General features: G+C 39.4%; 1 protein-coding gene across 9 annotated transcripts in view; it reads left to right on the top strand.

Annotated features, from left to right (window-relative positions):
* The window catches only part of ASTN2 (astrotactin 2), a 959,402-nt gene that overhangs the window by 769,322 nt on the left and 165,564 nt on the right, over nt 1–24,516 (top strand). For all 9 annotated transcript variants that reach the window (XM_074395240.1, XM_074395241.1, XM_003925189.4 and 6 more), the window contains 2 exons: nt 11,383–11,516; nt 13,749–13,897. In XM_074395240.1, the coding sequence (XP_074251341.1) occupies nt 11,383–11,516; nt 13,749–13,897 (283 nt within the window). The remainder of the gene's footprint in view (nt 1–11,382; nt 11,517–13,748; nt 13,898–24,516) is intronic.

Here is a 24,516-nt window from a genome sequence, read left to right as displayed (position 1 = left end):
AGAGATTGCAGGTCATTTTTTTGTTGATATGTGATAGTTGTACCTGTTTGGGGGGTACATGTGATATTTTGTTTCTTCTTTTTTTTTTGAGATGGAATCTCGCTCTGTCGCCAGGCTGGAGTGCAATGGTGCAATTTCAGCTCACTGCAACCTCAACCTCCCAGGTTCAAGCTATTCTCCTGCCTCAACCTCCTGAGTAGGTGGGACTACAGGCATGTACCACCATGCCCAGCTAATTTTTGTATTTTTAAAAGAGATGGGTTTTCACTATGTTGGCCAGGATGGTCTCGATCTCTTGACCTCATGATCTACCTGCCTCAGCCTCCCAAAGTGCTGGTATTATAGTTGTGAGCCACTGCACTTGGGCTACGTGTGATATTTTGATACATACATATAATGTATAATGATCAAATCAGGATAACTGGGATATCCATCATCCAAAACATTTATCTTTACTTCTTTTTTACATTGGGAACATTCTAATTCTTCTCTTCCAGCTATTTTGAATACAATACATTATTGTTAATTATAGTCATTCTACTGTACTATTGAACACCAGGTCTTATTCATACTGTGTTTTTGTATCTGTTAACCAGACTTCTTTCATTGCCCTCTCTCTCTTACCCTTCCCAGGCTCTGGTAACTACCAATCAACTCTCCGCCTCCATGAGTTCTACTTTTTTAGCTTCCACATCTGAATGAGAACACATAGTATTTTTCTTGCTGTGTCTGGCTTATTTCATATAACATAATTATTTCTAATTCTATTCATGCTGCTTTAAATGACAGAATTTTATTATTTTATGGTTGAATAATGCCTCATTGTATATATACATCACATTTTCTTTATCCACGTATTTATTGGTAGACACTTAGGTTGAGTCCCTATCTTGTTTATTGTTATAAGTACTGCAATAAACATGACAGTGTAGCTATCTCTTTAACATACTAATTTTATTTCCTTTGGATATATACCCAGTAGTGAGATTATTGGATCATATGGTAGTTTTATTTTTAATTTTTAGAGGAATTCTCATCCTGTTTTCTGTAATAGCTGTACTAATTTATATTCCCACCAACAGTGTATAAGAGTTCCCCTTTCTGAACATTTATGCCAGCATTTGTTATTTTTTTGTCTTTTTGATAATAACTTTCCAAATTGGAGTGAGATGATATCCCATTGTGGTTTTGATTTGCATTTCCCTGATAATTAGTGATGTTACGCATTTTTTCCATATACTTGGCCAATTTTATATCTTTTTTGAGGACTGTCTATTCAGCTCTTTTGCCCATTTTAAAATTGGATTATATATTTTCTGTTTTGGGTTTTTTTTTTTGCTATTATATATTCTGGATATTAACCCTTTGTCAAAGCCATAATTTGCAAATATTTTCTCTCATCCTATAGGTTGCCTTTTTGCTCATTTGACTGTTTCCTTTGCAGTCAACAAAGGAAGATTTTTAATTTGATGTAATCCCATTTGTCTGTTTTTGCTTTTATTACCTGTACTTTTGAGGTCTTATTCAAAAAAGTATTGCCCAGACCAACATGAAGTTATTTTTTAAATCAAGTCCTTATTTGGTTGTGGCGAATAATGACTTGGGACTGACCAGGGCAAGGTTAACTCGTTCCCCCTCCCTCCTCCTGAGAGTATGTCATATGCCACCTGTCTTTGGTATTTAGGAAAAATGACCAGGATGAAGAAGAGGATTCAGTCTGTAGGTTGAGACCTGTGTTTGAGTCCTAATTCCTAGAGTTGTGACATTGATGAAGTCACCTGATTACAGGAGCATCAAACTTCTAAAAATTCCAACTTTTCCAAGGATTGCATGGAAGCAATGCAACCTAATATACAGGCTGTTTATGGGGATGACAGTGGCCTTTGGTGGTTAAGCATGTAGGCTTTGGAATTTGAGAAACGTGGGTCTGAGTTTTGTTCTGCTATATACTGGCTACGTAATTTAGGAAAGGAACCCAAACTCTCTGGGGCCTCAGTCTCATCCTCTACACAGTGGCTGCAATAGGAGTATTAAATTCATGGTGTTGCTGTACATTAAATGAATCCCTGCATGTCAGCTCTCACTGAGCACTGTGTTTGGAATAGAAAAGTATTCAAAAAATGCTCACTGTTATTTTTAATGCATTAAAACCTAGTACTTCATCTTCTGTGTAAGATGGATGGGAGCTGAAATATGGAACTAACTGACAAGAAAAATTGCTTCTTGCCCGAGGATCATATAATTCTATCATCTTGTGTGTGTACGTCTTGAGAAACAGACAGCTGACAGAGTCTGTGCATGAGCATCTCAGTGGGTTGTATATTTATTTCTCTAATATTTTTTCATTAGCAGAGGTAAGTGTGGCAATAGGGAGGTTTGGATGGCTCTAAATGTCTTCTCCCTGTCACCCAGCTTAAGGAGCTGTTCTGTCGGCCTCTCATCATTCAGAGGAGAATAGCTTGAAAAGTGAAGCTTATCCTGACAGGGGAAATTAGGTGTCGTTTCTGTGATTTATAGAACCATAGATTGAGCTGCACAATTTCTTATATAGGAAATGAGTGCTTGCCAGTTAGTATTTATTCATTCTATGGGGGAATCTGAGGCTGAAAGTAACAGGTAGGTTGAAGAAGGTCAGGGGCCACTGGTTGGGATTTGATGTTGAATCCAAAGTAGACCCTCTGCCCTGCTGTGTTGTCTGGTTGACCTTGGGCCAGTATCTTCTCTGACCTTTCATTTGCTCATCTGTAAGAATTACCAGGGGGCGGGCGCGGTGGCTCACACCTGTAATCCCAGCACTTTGGGAGGCCGAGGCGGGTGGATCATGAGGTCAAGAGATCGAGACCATCCTGGTCAACATGGTGAAACCCTGTCTCTACTAAAAAAAATACAAAAAATTAGCTGGGCATGGTGGCACATGCCTGTAATCCCAGCTATTTAGGAGGCTGAGGCAAGAGAATTGCCTGAACCCAGGAGGCGGAGGTTGCTATGAGCCGAGATTGCGCCATTGCACTCCAGCCTGGGTAACAAGAGCTGAACTCCATCTCAAAAAAAAAAAAAAAAAAAAAGGAAAAAGAAAAAAGAATTACCAGAAACAGTAAAACCTGCTGCTTCTGCAAGTTGTTGGGAGGATGATAGAAGCTAACAGGCAAATGCCTTAGCACTAGGCATAAAATAAGGAGATGCTTAACAGGTGTCTATTCTCGTCATCTCACTCCTCTTTCTTCAAAAACTGTTAATGGTATGCTCATCATCTGTATGACCTTCTCTGCAGAGAGGATGCCAGTTGGCAGGAAGTCAAATAGACTTTCTCTAGAGCAGTTTTTGTTCTCAGCCAAGTAGAGCTGAGAGTTCCCATATACCCTCTACCTCATGTACACATAACCTCCCCATCTGTTAACATATTCACCAGAGTGGTACATTTGCCACAATCAATGAACCTGCATTGACACATCATTAGCACCCAAAGTCCATAGTTTATGAGAGGGTTCCCTCCTGATGTTGTACTTTCTCTGTGTTTTTACAAATGTATAATTCCATGTATATACCATCATAGTATCACACAGTATTTTCACTGCTCTATAAATTCACCGTGCTCTGCTTATTCATCCTTCCCTTCTCTCTAACCTCTAGAAACCATGAATCCTTTTGCTGTCTCCAAAGGTTAGCCCGCTGTTAGGCAATTCTAGTCAGTATATCTAGGATGGGAAGTTGTAAAAGGGATGGGAAAATTATGGCCAGCTTTGAGAAACAGCTAAATCTTGGCATGAGTGAAAAAGTGATCAGAAATAGCAAGACTGTGATCTGAATGTTCAACTTAAAGAAACTAACAAGTGACAATAAGACCCAGAGAGGGTAAGAGACACTGAGATCACACAGTAAATTAGAAAATGCTGGCATTCGTTTGGATTCTCCTGTCTTTGTTTTTTTACTCTTTTCATGTTCTGTACTTTTTCTGTGTCATTTCATTCACACTTGTGGCTTCCGTTACATTGAACTATATGATATTGCTAACATTTGACCTACAAAATTGCAATTTCATGTGGTATTGTTATTGGTTCATTCTCATTTGTAGAGTGAAAAATCCCAATATATGCTAAACATGGGTGGACTCAGGTGTGTGGATAATATTTTTTAATAAATGAATATTATTTTATATGGAGGCTTTATATTTCAAAGCATAGATTTCCTGGTTTAAGCCAAATGTCCTGAATTCAAAGCCTGGCTCTACCACTTACCAGCTATGTGACCTTGGAAACAAATGCAAATTGGATATAATAATCACACCTAGCTCACAAATTGTTGGGAAAATTTTAACGAGTTAATATGTCAAGTACTTCAGGTGTTGTGAGGAGTAATACATACAAAGAATTTAGAACAGTGCCTGGCTTGTAGTAAGCATTCAATAAATATAATGTAATTATTGGTATTCTCTACTTCAATGAGAACATTGCTTATGGTTGTGATGGCTGACAGCATGGACTTTAGGATTAGACGGCTTGAGTTCAAGTCCTGGTTCTACTACGTTTTAGTGGGTAACCACCTTGAACAAGCTGTTTTACCCTTCAGACCTCAGTTTCCTAATCTATAAAATGGGGATAGGAATAGCAAAACTACTACATAAGGCTATTGACATGATTATGTAATACAGTGTATATTAAAGTGCTTACTACCCTCTCAGTAAATGCTGATGTTATGCTTGTTTTCTACTAAAATGACAGAAGTTGGTGGCTTGAACCCAGGACCAAATGTAGGCAACATGGTGTAGTGAATGTTTCTCTTCTTTGGGCCTCCTAGTCTGCAGAGTTATGAGGACCAGCTTCATGTCTTAGGACTCTTCTAGATCTGAAATGCCAAGAATCCATGCCAATGAATATGCTTGTATGCACTTCAGAGTCCTCTCCCTTTTGGAATATATATGTAGTTTTAGGTTTCTGCTTCTCCTTGCTCAGCGACTCCCTAATTGCTATATTTTCCAAGCAATTTTTGACAGGACTCATCTCACTTGCCTTCCTGTGTTGTTTGGGAGTAAGAAGATTTAAGTCAATGAACACTACCTATGTTTCTCCCTTTATGTGTTTTTACATGTGCTAATTAATTATACATTCATTGATTTGTTAAAGACTGACTAGTTAATTGCCTTCTCACTGTCAGGGCAGATGGCATGTCTTTTTTCATTCCTAAGGAATGGGGCCTCCAACCCTTGGACCTTATCTCCTGTGGCTACCAGGGAAGTGGGTAATTGGAATCTTCTGTCGCCATTATGAGGAGACAGGCTGATGACGGATGGCAGATGGCCCAAGTAGATCTTATCCCAGAGTTCCAGGGTGGACTGGAAATCTCTGTTTCTGCTTTTTTGAAGACATTTCTGTGATAACCTCTTCAATCCTTCCCATGTTCATCAATTCCCTTCAGATCAATTAAACACATTGTCATCATGGGTGCACCAATTAGTCTCTCTATAAAGCTGGGATGTCAACCACTGTCTCTTCATCTCCCATCTCTCTAGGGCCCTAGAAGCTTCTTACTTTATATATGCAAACACTTTGGGCAAAAAAGCTATCAACCCCACTCTCCTCCAAGCAGTGATGACAATTGTCTTCAAAAGGGACTCTGCCTCCATAACCCACCGCAGTCTCCTTTCAATGGCTTCAAAGTAATTTAATCTTTTTATGGTGGCCAAAAGAGATGCATTTCTGTCATCTTTCTTGTTAGAAGAGCACAATAATATCAAGTACAGAAATTTAATTCTTGGCAGAACATCCTATTTTGTATTTAAAACATATTTAAATATAAGTATGTTTATAACATATTTAAAACGTATGTTTAGGATCCTATGTGTTCACTCTTTTTCTTGAAGGTAGGGACACAGAGATGATTCAAATTTATGACCTTGGCCAGGCACAGTGGCTCATGTCTATAATCCCAGCACTTTGGGAGGCCGACGTGGGTGGATCACAAGGTCAGGAGTTTGAGACCAGTCTGACCAACACAGTGAAACCTTGTCTCTACTAAAAGTATAAAACTTAGCTGGGTGTGGTAGCGCATGCCTGTAATCCCAGACGCTCAGGGAGGCTAAGGCAGGAGGATTGCTTGAACTGGGGAGGTGGAGGTTGCAGTGAGCTGAGATCATGCCACTGTACTTCAGATTGGACAACAGAGTGAGACTCTATCTCAAAAAAAGGTTAGGGGTAGGGGGTTGGGCAGCACCAGGTAGGCAGTGGTGGGGCCAGAGTGGGGAGGTTTTTTATTTTGTTTTGTTGTTTGTTTTGAGACCGAGTCTTGCTCTCTCAGACTGGAGTGCATTGGTGCAATCTCAGCTCACTGCAGCCTCTGCCTCCCGAGTTCAAGGGATTATTCTGCCTCAGCCTACCAAATAGCTGGGATTACAGGCACCTGCCACCATGCCTGGCTAATTTTTGTATTTTTAGTAGAGACAGGTTTTCACCATGTTGGCCAGGCTGGTCTTGAGCTATTGACCTTGTGATCTACCCACCTCGGTCTTCCAAAGTGCTGGGATTATAGGCATGAGCCATCGTGCCCAGCTGGGAGATTGGTTTTGAGACACCTTTTAGGTAGAGGGTTGACCCCCGCTTTTTCGCTGGAGGCACCAAATTGACATAGGAGATACAAGTAATGCTGGGGAAGAAGCGGATCACAAACATACACACACATTTTCTTTGCTGTTATCACTTATTTGGTTTGTTTTATTCAGCATTCCATGTGAACTTTTAATTCAACAAACATTAACTGCCTTATGTTAAATGCTAGATACTGTGTTTGGCCCTAAAATGGAGCCAGTGAGTAAAAAGATAATGGATTGTTTTTTTCTCTAGAAAGCCTTTCCCCTCCTCATTTGCTATGGGTTGAGCAGTCACATGGCCAAGTTTATTAGTACCATGGAGATGAAATCCATTAGGCATTGAATAAGCATTTCAGAGCATCTTTATGGAGTCATACAGACTGGAACCATCTTACTATCAAAAATAACTGACTTGGTATCAGCATGTGGGAATAATTTTTAGTGTAAAAATTACAGTCGTTTCAAGTATAGAGTGTGGAATTTAATTCATGGGCTTAGTGACATTCTATGTAGATGTTTCTAAATATCTTAAATACAGGGTATTTACCTAAAGTTTAAGATTCTTAAGATATTGTCATCATTTTAGAGCTAGAAGTGCCCCCTTCCTTCTGTATTCCTTCTGTGTATTACTTCATAGCATTTGAACTATAGTAATTCTAATTGTTTATGTGTGTGTCTTTGCTAGTAAACCATGGATCCTTTGAACTTAGTGACTAGGTCTTGTTCATCCCCTTTCTAGTTCTGGAAGGCACAAGGTATGTTATAGGAAGTTCAGTGAGGCCGGGCGCGGTGGCTCAAGCCTGTAATCCCAGCACTTTGGGAGGCCGAGGCGGGTGGATCACGAGGTCGACAGATCGAGACCAACCTGGTCAACATGGTGAAACCCCGTCTCTACTAAAAATACAAAAAATTAGCTGGGCATGGTGGCACGTGCCTGTAATCCCAGCTACTTGGGAGGCTGAGGCAGGAGAATTGCCTGAACCCAGGAGGCGGAGGTTGCGGTGAGCCGAGATCGCGCCATTGCACTCCAGCCTGGGTAACAAGAGCGAAACTCAGTCTCAAAAAAAAAAAAAAAAAAAAAAAAGGAAGTTCAGTGAATGTGTACTCAGCTTAAACCTTAGAAAACATATCTTCTACACCCTCATTTGTAGATAGGGAAATTGAGGCTTAATGAGGAATCTTTTATGCAAGTTCAAAAAGGAAAGTAACAAGAGAGTCAGAGTCAGAAATACATCCTAAGTTTTTTTTTTTTTTTTTAATTGCTTAATATTTTTGTGGCTCTGTTCTCCTCTTGCCCAGCTTGGTTTGCTAGCTAATTAGCCAGAAGTTGGAAGCATTTACAAGTTGTGGAAATGCAAACCTTCTTTGTTATGAAAACCAGTGGCCATGTGTATATAACCATTCAGTACAGAATTTGTTTCTCAGGTCCCTCTACTGACCAAAAGCCAGGAGTCAGCAATACCTCCAGTGTACGTTTTCATTTTCTCTCAAACACACAGAGACATATACACATGCAGACAACACATGCACACATAGAAGCACATGACGCAAGCAGAGCAGCTGAACAGGATATTTTGGATGAAGTCTTGGCATTTGTCGTTCCTGTGTGACCTAGCAAGGTCAAGGGTACAAGGATGCAAATGGACTTTAGTTCAAGTCCCTCCCTCTCCCTCCATGTTTTTCTGTAAGTGGATATTGAACATCCATCTCAATGGGTAATTTTGAGCACTAAATGGAGGGATAGAGTAGTTTCATCATGAAGTTGCTCTATCACCTTGGTCCAGCCAGCTAGCCTCTCTCACTGTATCTGCATCTGCAAAATGGATTAGATTAGATGGTTTACAGAGTCCTATGAAGCTGGAACATTCTATGGTTTTCCTCCCCTGGGATCTAATTGGACTCTGGATGAAGTGTTGCAAGAACTGAAGAGGTAAGCAAAGAGTGATCCTGCATTGACACAATGCTGGCTTCGGCAGCCTTATGAGGGCTCCCTGTTTGATGTCGGCCTTTTATCCGGGTGTGTTTGTTTTCTATCCAGTGTTTGCCTGGCCATTGCACCAGTCCCCATTCTGTTCCTCGGGGTTTTGGGAAAGAGCCAGTGGATGAGGATTCTTACAGGCAGGATTTCTTCCCAAGAACTGCTTGGATGGTGAAACTCACAAAGTCCAGAGAGATTTCCTGTTTTGTTTTCCTCAAGCTCAAGTTCCTATTTATGACAAAAACCAAGCGTGCGTGTGCACACACACACACACACACACACACACACACACACACACACACAGAGTATGTTCTCTCTCTTCCCATTGGTGTTGTCCAGTGCAATCTTCCCATCTGTGTCACCTTTCACCCATGGCCCTGGGTTTCACCATTATGGTAATTAAGCCCCTAATGCTGGCTGGAGATGTTACAGAATTTTAAGCCATCAGTAGTTATGCACATCAATTTTGATAAAGGGGAACCTGCAAAGGGAGCAAGAAAATATCTAACTGTCAGCATGACCTCATGCAGTTGCATCTGGTTTCTGTCCTCATGAGAGTGCCTCCCTCTGGTGCTGGCTAGAGAATGGACATTTGTTCTCAGCATAGGTTCTGGCACCTAGTAGGAACAGTGTTCTTACTGTGTGACATAACCTGGCCCAGGCACTTTATATGCAAATCGCTTATAAAATATACTTACACTAAAAAAAAAATTGTCTGGAATTTGAATTTAACTGAGCACCCTATGTTTTTATTTACGGAATCTGGCAACCCTACTTGAGATTAATCCCATGGCTCAGAATTGTTAAACAGAAAAGATCTGCACTTGGAAGTCACAAAGATCTGGGCTGGGATTCTGCTTCCACCATTTACTTGCTGTGTGATCTTGGGAAAATTACTCAACTGCTCTGATTCCTAGTTTCCTCATGTATAAATGAGGATCATAATATCTGTATCTCAGGATTATTGTGATGATTACATTTTTAATGCACTTAAAGCACCATGTGCTGTGCCACTGAGTGTTTCTTGAATATTAATTGTAATTATTTTTTATTTCTTTGGGTCAGGACACTTAGGTGAAATTTGATCATTCATTCACCCTTAGGAGAAAATATGAATAAGAATGTATGGCAGAAATAATTGGAGACTTTTTGTCAACTTCCAGGAGAAATGTGATGGAAGCTTACACAGGAACACTCTTGATAAACACCTTCTCCTTCTAGTTCTGTGTTCTTGGTCACTCAGGTGGGAGACCCCGGACCTCTTTATACAAATGTGTTCTACTTGAATCTTTTAGACAATGCAGAATGAAAAAAGTGACATCTAGGTAATCAGGTGCCCTTAGCAGTGTGCAACTTTTATTTAAAAGCCCATCAAAAATAAAAAATATGAAAGAAATGAAAAATAAGAACATCATATAGAGTAGGTAAATCACATAGCTACCAAATGAATAAAAGATCAGCAGTCTCTGAAATCCTTACATTTTAAAGACAGCTGTCATTCATTCAGAATCTCCCACGCCTTGAAATGTCAGTGCTAGCATCAAGCACACACTGAAGTTATCTTCCATAACAGAACCCAAGTGAGGGGAATGAAGGTAAAACTTGAGTCCTGTCCTGTGTTGTGCTAAACTGAAAAAAGTTCCAAGTTCTCTTTACTACCAAATATTAATGATCCATTTTTCAGTGTCCATTCATTTATTTACTGACTGTTGACTGAATAACTATGCTAGGTCCCAAAAATATTCCTGTGAATAAGGCCTTGCCCTTGCCCTTGGTGGGACCAGTGATGTTGGGAGAGACAGGCAAGGAAATGCGTGGGTAGGTATGGTCAGGTGTGTTATAGTGTCCAGAAGAGGAGCATGGTTCTAGACTCTTATAAGAAAGTTAGAGTGGGCTTCCCAGATTAAAGCTTCCTATTTGAGACCAAAAGAGTACACTGGAGTACAGAAAAGTAATATTCCAGGCAGAGAACAGTGTGTGTATGTAAGTGTGCGCACATGCGCGCGTGTGTGCGTGTGTGTGTGTGTGTGTGTCTATGTGTGTGTGTGTGTGGTGCTCGTGTGTATGTTTAAAAAAGACTGAAGCACCTTCCAATTAAATAGAACATTGATTATCATTTAGAGCAAAGGTCAGCAAACTGTGGCCCTCTTTACACTTTACATAAACGGTAATTCACTGTCGGTGGAAATTATGTGGGTGCATGAGAATGGACGATACTGTGCAAAGAAAGTTAGAAGAGTGCTGGGAGATGGAAAGGTGGCCAGGAGTGAGGATAAGGTATTTAGACTTTATCTCAAAGACTGTAGGAAACTTTGAAGGTTTTTAAGCAGTGCAATGAGACAGTCAGGCTTCTATAAAAGGCGTCACAGCAAGGTGTTTAAGACGGCAGGCTTTGGAGCCAGATTGCCTTGGGTTGGATGCTAGTTCTATCACTTGCTATCTGTAAACCTCAGTCAAGTTATTTACTCTCTGTGTGCTTCAGTTTTCCAACTTGCAAAACAGGAAATTATAATAATATTATCTTTTGTGTGAGGTTGTTGTGAAGATTAAATAAGTTAACGCAGGCAGAGTGCCAAGCCCAGGGAACGTTCTCAATGGATACAGTGACTGTTGTTTCTTAGTGATCCTTCTGGCTTCGCGGGAGGGAATGGCTCAGGATGGGAGAATCTGATAGTAGAGTGTAAGGGATTCAGGGAGTAGGTGGTGACTTGCTTAAAGAGGCTACTCTGAAGCTCTCGTTGGCTCACATCATGGCCATCAGCATGTTTACTCTCAGTCTCTCCCCGATTGTCGTCATTGTGTATTGTGTCGTCCTTTTTTCCAGGCCTTCAAGAGTGCACTGATGAGTTCCTACTGGTGCTCGGGGAAAGGAGATGTGATTGATGACTGGTGCAGGTGTGACCTCAGTGCCTTTGATGCCAGCGGGCTCCCCAACTGCAGCCCCCTTCCGCAGCCGGTGTACGTATGTATGGCCCCTTTTCCTTTGGCCGTCCGTTTTCATGGACTCACGCTCCTGTCCTGCTAGCCCGTGGCATGACTTGCTCCTGCTCCTAAGGTGCCTAACAAGATCCACAAAGACCCTGGAGCCTACCTCCTGTTTTAGGAAAGAAGGGAGCTTTGGCAGAACAGAAATGTGGCACGGAGCAGACACTGATGTTGCAGTGTACGCTGTTTTAAATGATGCCGCTCAGTTTATCATTTCTTCCTTCAGGTACCCATTCAGCAAAAGCTTACTAGGCAGCTGACTACTTTGTCAGGTCTTGTGTTGGGCAATGGGGCTACTGAGATAAACTAGAGAACCTCTTCTATGAAACTTCATTTTATTCATTCATTCAACAAATGATTTTGAACACCTACTATGAGTCATGCACTGAGAAACATGTCAATGAACAGGATAGGCATAGTCCTTGTACTTAGGGAACTGACAACTTAGTGGATGAGATAGATGCCAGAACAAAAACAGGAAAATAAAATACAGTTTAAAAGTTTTTTTTTTTTTTTTTTTTTTTTTGAGACGGAGTTTTGCTCTTGTTACCCAGGCTGGAGTGCAATGGCGCGATATCGGCTCACCGCAACCTCCGCCTCCTGGGTTCAGGCAATTCTCCTGCCTCAGCCTCCTGAGTAGCTGGGATTACAGGCACGTGCCACCATGCCCAGCTAATTTTTTTGTATTTTTAGTAGAGACGGGGTTTCACCATGTTGACCAGGTTGGTCTCGATCTCTCGACCTTGTGATCCACCCGCCTCGGCCTCCCAAAGTGCTGGGATTACAGGCTTGAGCCACCGCGCCCGGCCTAAAAGTTTAAGTAAGGGCTGAGCACCATGGCTCAGGCCTGTAATCCCAGCACTTTAGGAGGCTGAGGTAGGAGGATCTCTTGAGGCCAGGAGTTGAGACCAGCTTGGGCAACATAGTGAGATCTCGTCTCTACAAAATATAAAAATAATAATTTAAAAAACAGCTCAAGTGGTGGCTCATACCTGTAGTCCCAGCTACTAGGGAAGCAGAGGTGGGAAGATCACTTGAATCCAGGAGTTTAAGGCTGAAGTGATCTATGCTTTCACCACTGTACTCCAGCCTGGGTGACAGTGAGACTCTTTCTCAAAAACAAAATTTTTCAAATAAGAAAAATATGAAAAAGAAACAAAGAAGTGCTATTAGAGAGAATAATAGGGAGATGTTTTAGTCGGAAGAGAGAAGAAATAGTCCAGGAAAGCTCTTTGAAGAGATCTAAATTAGGGTAGACACCAGCTAGGCAACTAGTGGTGAGAATCACATGTCAGGCAGAAGGAACAGCATTTGAGAAGGCCCAGACTCTGGAAATTCACCATTTGAGCAAGTAAAGGAAAGTCACTGTGGTTGCAGGTGTGTGATTAAGAGGGAATAGTGGTATGAGAAGCATGAGAGAGGTGCAGGAACCAATACTGGAAAACAAAGTCCCATAATCAACCTCTGTGGGTGAGAAGAATCACGTTGTAAGACAGTCTTTGAAGAGACAGTGTGGTATCGTGGCAGAAAGGAACCTGGGATAAGGATAAGCAAAGTTACCATCACGGTCCTGTCCTCAGCTTGCTGTGCGACCTGTGCATACTGTTTACTTTTTTTTTTTTTTTTGAGCCTTTCCCCATTTTGTGAAATGAGAGAATTAAACTTCATCATTTCTAAGGACGATTCTAATTCTAACCTTTAATCATTCTATTTTTTTCTTATTTCGCAAAAAGATTTAGTCCAGGATTTTTTCTCCTTTCAAGAGAGTATTTACTTAAGGATATTAAAAAGTTAGCTAATACACTGTGGGTATTGAAGAGAATGACAGAAAAATGGAAAGTTCCTTTTTTTGAAGGCACTGCCAATTTAATGGAAAGTGAAGCATCATTGAGGATATAGTATAAATATATGGAAAACTGATAAACTGCCACTGAGCCCATATTGTATGGATGGATTAATTTATGTAATTATACATTGATCTTGAAAGGTGGCTCCTTGTATTCCTATTTTATGGATGAGGAAACAGAGGCCATGAGAGGGGAAATAACTTGCCTAAAATCATGCAAGTTGGTGGTGGTGGTGGTGGGTGGAATCAAGATTTGAATTCAGACTGAAACCTATGCTTCATCTTGACACATGCAGACTCTTTTGGGCCCCAGCTGGTGCTGGCTGCCAAACAAGAATCTTTCTTTTCACTTCTCATAGGCTGCGGCTGTCCCCAACAGTGGAACCCTCCAGTACTGTGGTCTCCTTGGAGTGGGTGGATGTTCAGCCGGCTATTGGGACCAAGGTTTCCGACTATATTCTGCAGCATAAGAAAGTGGATGAATACACAGACACTGACCTGTACACAGGTAGGTTCCTGACTTCTCATTTTCTTGGGGTAGTATGACAGAGGAGGGAAATTGGGATTTTCTTTTGTCTTTGAAGACTTGGTTTCATCTGTCTTGGGAAGGCATTGGGAGATTTCATTGTTCAGTGATTTTTCACGGCCCTTCCTTGTGTGCTGTTTTGCATGAATTTGTGCAAGCAGAGGTAGCAAGCTGTTGTTAGAAAGAGTTTCTGATTCTCTGAGTTGGACCTTTAAAATATTGTATCAAAGACCTAGTTGATTCTGAAGATAATTTGACCTTTCTCTATCTGGAAACGGCTGCAAGTTTCCTGTTTGAAGGCCTTGATCCGTAGATACATTATCTCTGGAACTGAGGTAGAGAAATTGACACATTTGGCTTTCTAGTGAGATATACCTGGAGTCTTCATTATCTAGTGCTGGAAAAGAGAGAATTGGAAGTGATATCAGCATGCAGGAGCATTTATTTGAGAATGTTGGCTTTTAAGAGGGATACCTTTGATTATCACTCAGAACATTATTCCTGAGTTCTTCTAAATCACTGTCCCTGCCAAGCAGTGAAGTGTTCACCTGTGATCTGTACTGGGGTTTATAGTCTCTATTCTCTAACGAGACTTCCATTCAGCAATTATTATTTTCCAGCCAGAAAACATCAATTAGACACCTATTTTTTGTGCCAGACACTGAGCTAAGTGCTTTGTTTAGCATCTTTCTGAATCCTCACAATTTTAGGAGGGCTAGTGATTATTGTGCCCATTTCACAGATTAGAACATTGAGACTAATCCAAGGTTATTCAGTTTGTGATATCTCCTCAAATTTATAATTTTAATCCTGAACCAAGACTTAGGTTTTTAAATAATGAAGGAAGTATAATTATTTGCCCAATTAAATTATAAACTCCGAAAGGAAAGATGCCTTTTCCATGTTACTCATAGATGAATTTCCAACACCTATCACAAAGTCTGGCATTCAAATATTTGTTGATGAATGAATAATAAATGAATGAAGAGACCTTTATTGTTCCTTCTTCTTCTATCTTCCTGTCTTCTCCCTGTCTCTCTCCTATACCTCTCATATTCCTCTCTGGGCTATTTTTGCTTTGCTTCCTCTGAAATTGGGAAGAAAGAGATAAAATGAGGCTGTGAATGTGAAATAAGTCAAAAAGAGAAAGGCCCAGATTATAGACAACATGAGAAGTCAAGTTGGCTGCTAATAGGTGTCCTGGAATTGATGTGGCTTTTTCCACATTATTGGCTGAAAGAGACAGAACAGACTGGAGTGGGCATCACTTTGACAGAGGGATGGGTCATGGAGCAGCAATTGGGCAGCTGATTTTGCCTCATCTTTCAAACTTTGTTAATTCTGACTTTTGACTCCGTAGGGAGTATATATGTGTTTGTGCAAGACTATGTGTCTGAATGTGTGTGGGCAACTGAACTGCATGTTTGTGGTTATCTGCATATACATTATTTTTAAGGGGGTGAGATTTACCACTGTCTGTGAATGGGTGGGTATGTATTTTGTGTGTGTGTGTGTGTGTGTGTGTGTGTGTGTGTCTTTGTCCTTCTGGAGTGCTGTTTTGTAATAGCAGAGGTTTGTAAACCACAGATAACCAAGGGAAATAAAAGTGCTCCAACAGTGGGCTTACACTTTAACAATAATGCTTCACATGTCTATCACATCTCTATAGCATGCCATTCTCAGAATTCAAACAAACAAACAAAAATGTAACTTATGACTGATCATGAACTTTGTTTTACAGATAAAGTAAGTAAATCCCAAAGAGGTATGTGACTTTCCTGAAGTCCCATAAGCACGTATGGCAGAGCCAGGCTTTATAACCAGGTCTGTTTAAGGCCCAGCACAGTGCTTGTTCTTACAGACCACGCAGAGACTACATCAAAACTCAAGTGTTGCTTCTTTCACAAAGGCTTCTTGACCCCTTCAGCACAAAGTCTTCTCCCTCTCGACATAGTGCCTTCACTCATTCTCTCTACTATTTGGCATACTCCATTATTTGCTTTGGAGTACCTCTTCTATATCAGCAGAAAAATTTCAGGGTTGGAAGGATCTTAGGAGATCATCTAATCTTGCTTTCTCTTTAACATTTCAGTACACCCTTCAACATGCACTGATTACATGCCTCCAGTCTTGGAAAGCTCAGTTCCTCCTAAAGTTTTCTGTATATATGATCATGTCATCTGCATACAGAGACAATTATATTTCTTTCTTTATACTTTTGATGACATTTATTTATGTATTACTTGTCTAATTGCTCTAATGAGTAACTTTAGTACTATATTGAACAGAAGTGGTAAGATCAGATTACTTTGCCTCTTTTTCTAATCTCAGGCATTTAGTATTTCACCATTAGGTATGATGCTAGTTGTTTTGTTTTGTTTTTACCTTGATTACATCAAAGAAGGTATCTTCTCTTTCTAGTCTGCTGCAAAGGCTTTGTTTTGTTTCCATTAGAAATTGATGTTGAATTTCTGTATCTGTTGAAATGATTATATAGTTTAACTCTCTAAGTTTGTTAATATGGTAAGTCACATTTATAGATTTTCATATTATAAAACAACCTACCACGTGATATTTATCCCAGGAATATAGGTTGTTTTATATATATTTTTTAAAATCAGGATAATTCTGGTCTCACAAAATGAATTATAAAACATTTTCTCCTTTTCAGTTTTCTGAAATGTATCTGTCTTCTCAGAGAAACAGTTTGGTTAAAATTGCTAGTATTTTTTTCTTAATTGTTTTGTGCAATTCATCAGTGAAGGCATCTGGGCTTAGACCTTTTCTTGCAAGAAAGTTTTTAACTACTAATTTAATCATGTAATAGATACAGATTTATTTAAATTATCTATTTCTTCTTAAGTGATCTTTGGCAGGTTGGGTGTTTTAAAGAACTTGTTCATTCTATGTAAATTATCAAATTTATTGGCAAAAGTTGTTCATGACATTCTGTTATTATGCTTTTGAAATCTGTTGAAATTATAGTGATATTAGTCTCATCTTGATATTGGTAATGTGTGTCTCCTATCTTTTTTTTATAGATTGGTTTGGCAAGATGGCTATGACATTTATTTATGTTTTCAAATAATCAGCTTTTGGTTTTATCTGTTTTTGCTATTGTTTCCTATTTCATTAATTTATACTCTAATCTTTATTATTTTCTTTGTTTGGCTTATTTTAAGTTTGGTTTTCTTCTCATTTTTTTTTTTTTTTTAATGGTAGCTGGGGCTATTGATTTGAGACCTTTCTTGTAATGGAGACATTCCCTCTAACTACTGTGTTAGTAGTATCTCAAAGATTGTATTATATTGTGTTTTCATTTTCTTTCAATTAAAAACATTTCCAATTTCTCTTTTGTTTTCTTCTGTGACTCATGAGTTATTTAGAAGCATGACACTTAGTTTTCAAATATTTGGGGATTTTTCAGGAATTTTTATTATTGATTTTTAATTTTATTCAGCTATATTCAGAAAGTATGTTTTTATGACTTTAAACATTTTAAATTTATAAAGACTAGTTTTGGGTCTAGATGGTCTACTACTGTATTCAGTATCCACTTTAAAATAATGTGCATTTTCTTATCTGTGGGTAGAGTATTCTATAAATGCCTGTTAGATAAAATTGGTTATTTATGTTATTCAGGTGTTCTAGAGCCTTTCTGATTTTCTGTCTTCTTCTTGTATCAATAATTGAGAGAGGGATTTTGAAATCTCTTATTATAATTATGGACTTATTTCTTCTTCAGCTTTATCAGTTTTTACTTTATATATTTTGAAGTTATTGTTATTAAGCTCATATACATTTAGAATTTTTATATTATCTTGATGAATGGATCCCTTTATCATTGTGAAGTGGTCTTACATATTTCTATGACATTCTTTGTTCTGAAATCTACTTTGAGCACACTAGCTTTCTTTTGATTAGTGTTAAAGTCTATCATTTTGCATTACTTTACTTTATTTATTTATTTTTTTGAGATGGAATGTTGCTCTTGTTACCCAGGCTGAAGTGCAATGGTGTGATCTCACCTCATTGCAATTTTCACCTCCTGGATTCAAGTATTTCTCCTGCCTCAGCCTCCCAAGTAGCTAGGATTACAGGTGCCTGCTACCATGCCTGGCCAATTTTTGTATTTTTAGTAGAGACGGGGTTTTGCCATGTTGGCCAGCTGGTCCCCAATCCCCAACCTCATGTTCCACCCGCCTCAGCCTCCCAAAGTGCTGGGATTACAGGTTTGAGCCACCACACCCAGCCATTACTTTACTTTCATACTGTCATTGCTTTATATTAAAGTGTGTTTATTGAAGATAGTATATAGTTGGTTCTTATTTTTTAATCCAATCTGGCATTATTAATTTGGGGGTGTTTAGACCATAAAGTTATGGTGTTTAGACCATTTATATTTAATGTCATACTTTTTTGTTTGTTTATTTTAGAGTCCATGACCTGCTGAATAATGTGATATTTGTATGTTTAGGTTTAAGTTTATCATCCTTCTTCTTTAAAAATATTATCCCATCTTTTATTTCTCTTCTTTTTCTATCTTCTTTTGTTTGGATAGTTTTTATGATTCCATTATATCTTCTTTGTTGACTTTATTAGCAATAATTGTCTTTTTAAAAAGATTTCAGTGTTTGCTTCAGGGTTTACAACATGAATATCTAGCATATCACAGTTACCTTCAAGTGATATTATACTATTTCAAGTATAGTATAGTAATCTTATAATAGTAAGCTGTTTTTTCTCTCTTCCAAGCCTTTATGCAGTTTTTGTCATCTATTTTATTCACATATATGTTAGAAATTCCACTGGAAACCATCATTCTCAGCAAACTGACACAAGAGCAGAAAATCAAACACCGCATGTTCTCACTTATAGGTGGGTGTTGAACAATGAGAACACATGGACACAGGGAGGGGAGCACTACACACTGGGGTCCGTTGGGGGGAAATGGGGGAGGGACGGGGGGTGGGGAGGTGGGAAGAGATAGCATGGGGAGAAATGACAGATACAGGTGAGGGGAAGGAAGGCAGCAAACCACACTGCCATGTGTGTACCTATGCAACAATCTTGCATGTTCTTCACATGTACCCCAAAACCTAAAATGCAATTAACAAAATAAATTAAAAAAAAAAGAAATTCCAGAATTTATATATTTTATTTTTCTTAATGATTTTTTTTTATATTTAAGTAATGACATAAATGTTTTATATATTTACCCATGTAGATACTAACTTTGGTACTCTTCATTTCTTTGAGTATCATTCATATTTTCATCTAGTGTCATTTTTTTTCAGCCTAAGGGATGTCTTTTATTATTTCTTATATTTTGTCAGTTAGTGATACATTCATTCTGATTTTATTTTTGTAAGATATTATTGCTGGTTGTGAAATATTAAATTCACAGATTTTTATTCTAGTAATTAAAGATGTTACACTTTTGTCTTCTTGTTTGCATTGTTTCAAATTATAAATCTGCCATAATTCCTATCTTTGTTTCTATATATATATCTATATATACATACATATTTATATATTCCCATATGTATGTATATATCTGACCAATTCTAAGCTTTTCTGTTTATTACCCATTTATTTCTTGTGTTTGGGGTTTGTTGAACTTCTTAGATCTGTGGGGTTATGATTTTATCAAATTTGGAAAAATTTTGGCCATTATTTTGTCAATTTAAAAAAACTCCCTCCATTTTTCTTTTCCTTCAACAATATGTATATTCAGTCACTTAAAGTTGTTGCTCATCTCAGCAACACTTTTTTCATTTTCAAAAATTATTTCTTCTTTCTGTCTTTAATTTTGGATGGTTTCTAGTGCGTGTCTTCAGTGCCTTCTGTGAAGTGTAATTTATTATTCATCCCATCCAGCATTATTTTTCATCTTGGACATTGTAATTTTCATCTTTGGAAGTCCAATTTGAGTCTTGTTAATATATTCTATTTCTTCTTTGACATATGGGATATAGTTAGAAAAACTTTTATGTTCTTGTTCACTAATACTGACATCTGGATCAGTTCTGGGTCAGTTTAAATTGATTGATTTTTTTCTCCTCATTATGGGTTGTACTTTCCTGCCTCTTTGCATGCCAGGTAATTCTGTATTGGATGCCAGACATTGTGATTCTTGCCTTGTTTGGTGCTGGATATTTTTGTATTCCTAAAAATATTTTTAAACTCTTTTCTGGGACACAGTTAAGTTACAGAGAAACAATTTGATTCTTTTAGATCTTGCTTTTAAGATCTGGTAGATGGAACTGAAGCAGTGTTTAGTCAAGGGCTAATGATTGTCTACTAGTAAGGGATGACCCTTCTGTGTGCTCTACAAAGTTACCCATGCGTTTTGAGGTTTTACAGTATGGCTGGTAGAGACAGGCAGTATTACTGGCCCTTGTATGAGCCTCAGGCATTGTTCTCCCTTATCCCCTTGTATTAGTAAGTTTCTCACATGCATACATCAATTCTCTGATGAATATTGACAGGAACTCCTCACAGATCTCTTCAGTTTTTCCTCTGTGCAGTTCTCTCCTCTTCATTACTCTTACAAGCTGTAATCACTTTGGTTTCTCTGGTCTCAGACCTCTGTCTTGGCAGTTCAGGGAATCTGTCAGGCATTTCTTCTCCCTGAACAGTGGCTTTAAAACTCTCTAAAGGCAAGGAGAAATTTTAGGGCTCACATAATTTGTTTTCCATATTTCAGGATCTCTGTACTTTGTTGCCTAATTTCTTGTTGTTGACAGGCTTGTTTTATGTATTTTTATGGCTGTGTCCATGTGTGTGTTTATATGCGTGTTTGTGTGTTTTAATTTCTTAATATTGTGGGCAGTTGGGCAAATAAATCCAGACCTTGTTATTCCATTTAATCCAGAAATACAAATCCAAGATTCTTCTTTATTTTCCAGAAAACGGTGCTCTAATCCAAGAGTTATTTTTTAAAATTGAGGTAAAATTAACTTCTTTTCAGTTATCTGGCTTAGGGTCGTTTTACACAGATCTAGACCCTTCTTCCTGTAGTGATTCAGAAGACTGAAGACAGTAAAATACATGCTTTTATCTTTGCAGAGTTTTTTAACCTTTCCTTGTAGGACTTGTCTTTCATTCTCCACATTGTTCAATTCTTAAGTTTTGGGGTAGGTAGTTGTTTTTAAAAATACAAGGTGATGAATCTTGTGTCCTTATATTTTGATGTCTTCCCACAGTGCCTGTGATACATAGATGTTCAGTTCACTAAACTGAATTGTATGTTGACAGGCATATTCATGTCTTAACTTTTCAACTCTGTCATTAACTCCTTGAGCACTGTGCAGTTTTATGGGGTCTTCTGTAGTCCTAGAGCCTAGCTGAGTATATAGTAAGCCGTTTAAAAATGTGTCATGACCCATTGATGCTGCAGATGATTGGGAGCATATATCTGAAACATTCATCTCTTCTGTTCACTTCTGTATCACCTTTACCATATCTAAACCCTTGGGAAAATAAACTTGGCTTAAATTTAAATTTCTTAGTTGACTCAGTTGAGTTTTATCTTTGAGGATGTAAGCCTAATGAAAGAATACAGACTTGGGAAAACCTGGCTTCTGGTTTTATTTTTCACCACTTCTCACAGAGAGAGATCTAGGGCTAGTCAACATGTTTTCTAGAGTTCAGTTTCCTTTCTGTGGAATGAGAAAAACAATACCTTTTCACGGCATATTTTAAGAGTTAATTCTAGCACAGGTCTTGAGATGCAGTAGGTACTAACACGTTCTTCTTGTTTCCTATTTCCATGAATTAAAAAAAAAAAAAATTAAAGGGAGAAATAAATGTTAGGAAGAAAACAAAGTAAGGTTTAAAACTTGTTTTGAATAGAGAGGATTACTCACACATTTCGTCAGGTCAGGCCAGAATAGGGAAATGTGGGCTTTATCCTTTGATCTCTCTGGATTTTTGCTGGCAGCCAAGTCCAGCGCTGGAATTATTTATTTATTCACTAGCTCATGCGTGCATAGGCAGAGACATAGGTGCTTACACAGACCTCTCTCTTTCTCCCATGTGCACACACAAACACACACATACACACACAGTTTATGGCTGCCATCTGTTTCACACCCTTCTTGACTAACTTTGAAATGCTCACTCTCCCTCCCTGTCTCCTACCCCTGCCCCCACCTCTACATTTGATGCCCTCTTTGTCTCCTTCAGAGAAGCCATTGCTTTGTCGGTTCTGGGACACTGTTAGAAAGCCAAGCATAAGTAGCCTCCTGTTCCGGTTGTTTTGAGCAGAAATGGGGCTTGTTTTGGGGGATGGCTGAATTCCCCACACGCTAATCTGTCATCAATATTAAAAACAGACGTCTGGTTCTCCCTCATGGCCTCATCAGGACAACTGCCATGGGTTTCATGCTCTTGGGCAGAATAGATATAGGGGGAGATGGGAGTAAGAAGCGGGGCTGAGGCACAAGCAGATTTAATAAATCCAAATCACCCTTTTGACCTACGAAGAAAAAGGCTCAGAGGAGATGGACTTGTCCAGAGCTTAGACATATGGTGAGTTACTGGTAGAGCCAGAGCTAGAACTAGGACTCTGGTTTCTTTCCTACACCCATCCCCATACCCTCATCCACTACATTCAAAGATTTCTCACTAGCTCACATTATCCCGGTGTGATTTGCTCTTGTTGAGAAGAGACCTAGAGGCAGATGGAAATAGGGATTAGAAGATATTTGTATCGCTTGACAGAATGGAGTATCTAGCCACTGACAGCAACTAGTGAGCAACTGGCGAGCTCTGATCTTGTAAAGGGGACTGCAGCCCATCAGGCTTACCACTTCTTTATCTGCTTTTATGTAAACTAGCCTCTGTGAATCCCTGAATTTCAGAGTAGAAGAACCTTAAGCATTGAACCCGCCACCCTCAGTGTAAGGATCACAAGAGTGGGGACAAGAAGGGGTAGGCCACACCTAGTATCAGAATCTCCTGTTTCACAGTCTGGTGATATTCTCGCCATACTCCTATGCATTTTCTTTGGTCATCTTCTGCTCTTCTGCTGTTTTGTTTTTGTTTTTGTTTTTGTTTTAAACTTTGAAAAATCAGAGACTTCTCTTTTTCTTCATGAGATTCTTAGCTTCAGCTAGTTTGATTCAGGGCTGGAAAGCCAGCTGGCTCTGTCAGCACTCACAGAGGTAGCAGGCCCTATCCACTACCCCGAGACCTCCTCATACAAGGCAGCAACATCTGGAGCTGGTCAGTGCCCCTTTCTGCCCTGGCATCTGGGAGCCTAATGGGCCTCTCCCCAGCTGATCAGTGCCACACTTGCCTCCTGCCAACTCTCAACTCTTGTCTCTGTTTCTTTCTTTATCCTTTCCTGATTTTTTTTTTCCTTCTCGTCCTTCTTTTCTTCTTTTTCTACCTTTGTGTGTGTCTGCTTCTCTTGGTTTCTCTCTTTCTCTGTCTCTTCTTTTTGTTCCATGTCACTCTCTGCCCACGTCTCAGCTGACCTTTGCTTGTCTTTGTCTTTCCAAGCTGGCTCTGACATGAGCTGCTCCTGTAGTCTTACATCTGGGTCAGGGAGAATGTCCAGAGGCCATCTGTACCCATTCTCAGTTCCCCTGTTCTTTCCCTGTCCCTGTTATTATTAAGGAAGGATAATCTACAACTGAAAAGACGCTTTCCATCCCAACACACACACACCATCCCATCTCAGACCTTATGCTGAAACCTTTCTCAAGTAAAAGGGAGCAGTTATGGAGGAGACTTTGTATGATGAATAACTCAAGGTGAAGGACAGCAAGGTCTCTTTAGTAGCTGAGAGGAAGGTGGCAGCAGTGGCTGTGATGGAGCACTCACATTGTAGGTATTTATGAAATCTTGTGGAATTTACTCTTAGTTCCTCATGCAGTATGGGCCATGGCTGAACCATGCTGTTCATCTGAGAAACTAGAGGGGACCTCACCTGCCTGCTGTCCGCTTGCCCTGGGCCAGCCTGAGACAGGTGATATCATTGGAAACTAGGTTTCACTCCCTCAGCTAGAATTTGAGGGTGGGGTTGAGAGAAGTATGTTTTACAGGGTGAGGTACAAACCTGCATGATTGCAAACATCTGGAACTGATATTAGGGGCTCAGAAAATATTTCTGTCACTTCAGCTGCTCTGTGGGTGAAAGGTTTCTAAAGTCAAAGGCTTCCAAAGGGAAAAGGTACTTGGAGAGTCTTAATCCTATTCATTCCCCCATACCACCCAGCTGCCTTCTATATCACAGAGTTCTTTACAGCTCACAAAGCACAGTCATTCATTTCATGAATATATGTGGAGCTCTTATTATGGTCTGTGTACTGAGCATGGAATGGTAACAGGACAGGCATAATTCCTGCCCTCATGGAGCTTATGGTCAACAAGGAGAGTGGTACAATTTAGCAAGAAATTGCTGTGATAACATGGTGGGTACTGAGGTAACTCAGATGCTGTGGGAGCATCCCAGAGAGGTTTCTAATTCAGTCCATTGGGGATAAGAAAGGCTACTCAGAGGAAGTGGGAAATTGTTTGAGAGTCTGGTTCCAGGAATTAATCATATGGATCAACCTCTCATATACAAGACTACTAGCCCCTCACCTGGA

The sequence above is a fragment of the Saimiri boliviensis genome, chromosome 2 (assembly GCF_048565385.1).
Source record: "Saimiri boliviensis isolate mSaiBol1 chromosome 2, mSaiBol1.pri, whole genome shotgun sequence".
In the NCBI taxonomy this organism is placed as follows: Eukaryota; Metazoa; Chordata; class Mammalia; order Primates; family Cebidae; genus Saimiri; species Saimiri boliviensis.
Note: the sequence above shows the minus strand (reverse complement) of the source record. Positions and strands in the feature narration are given on the sequence as shown.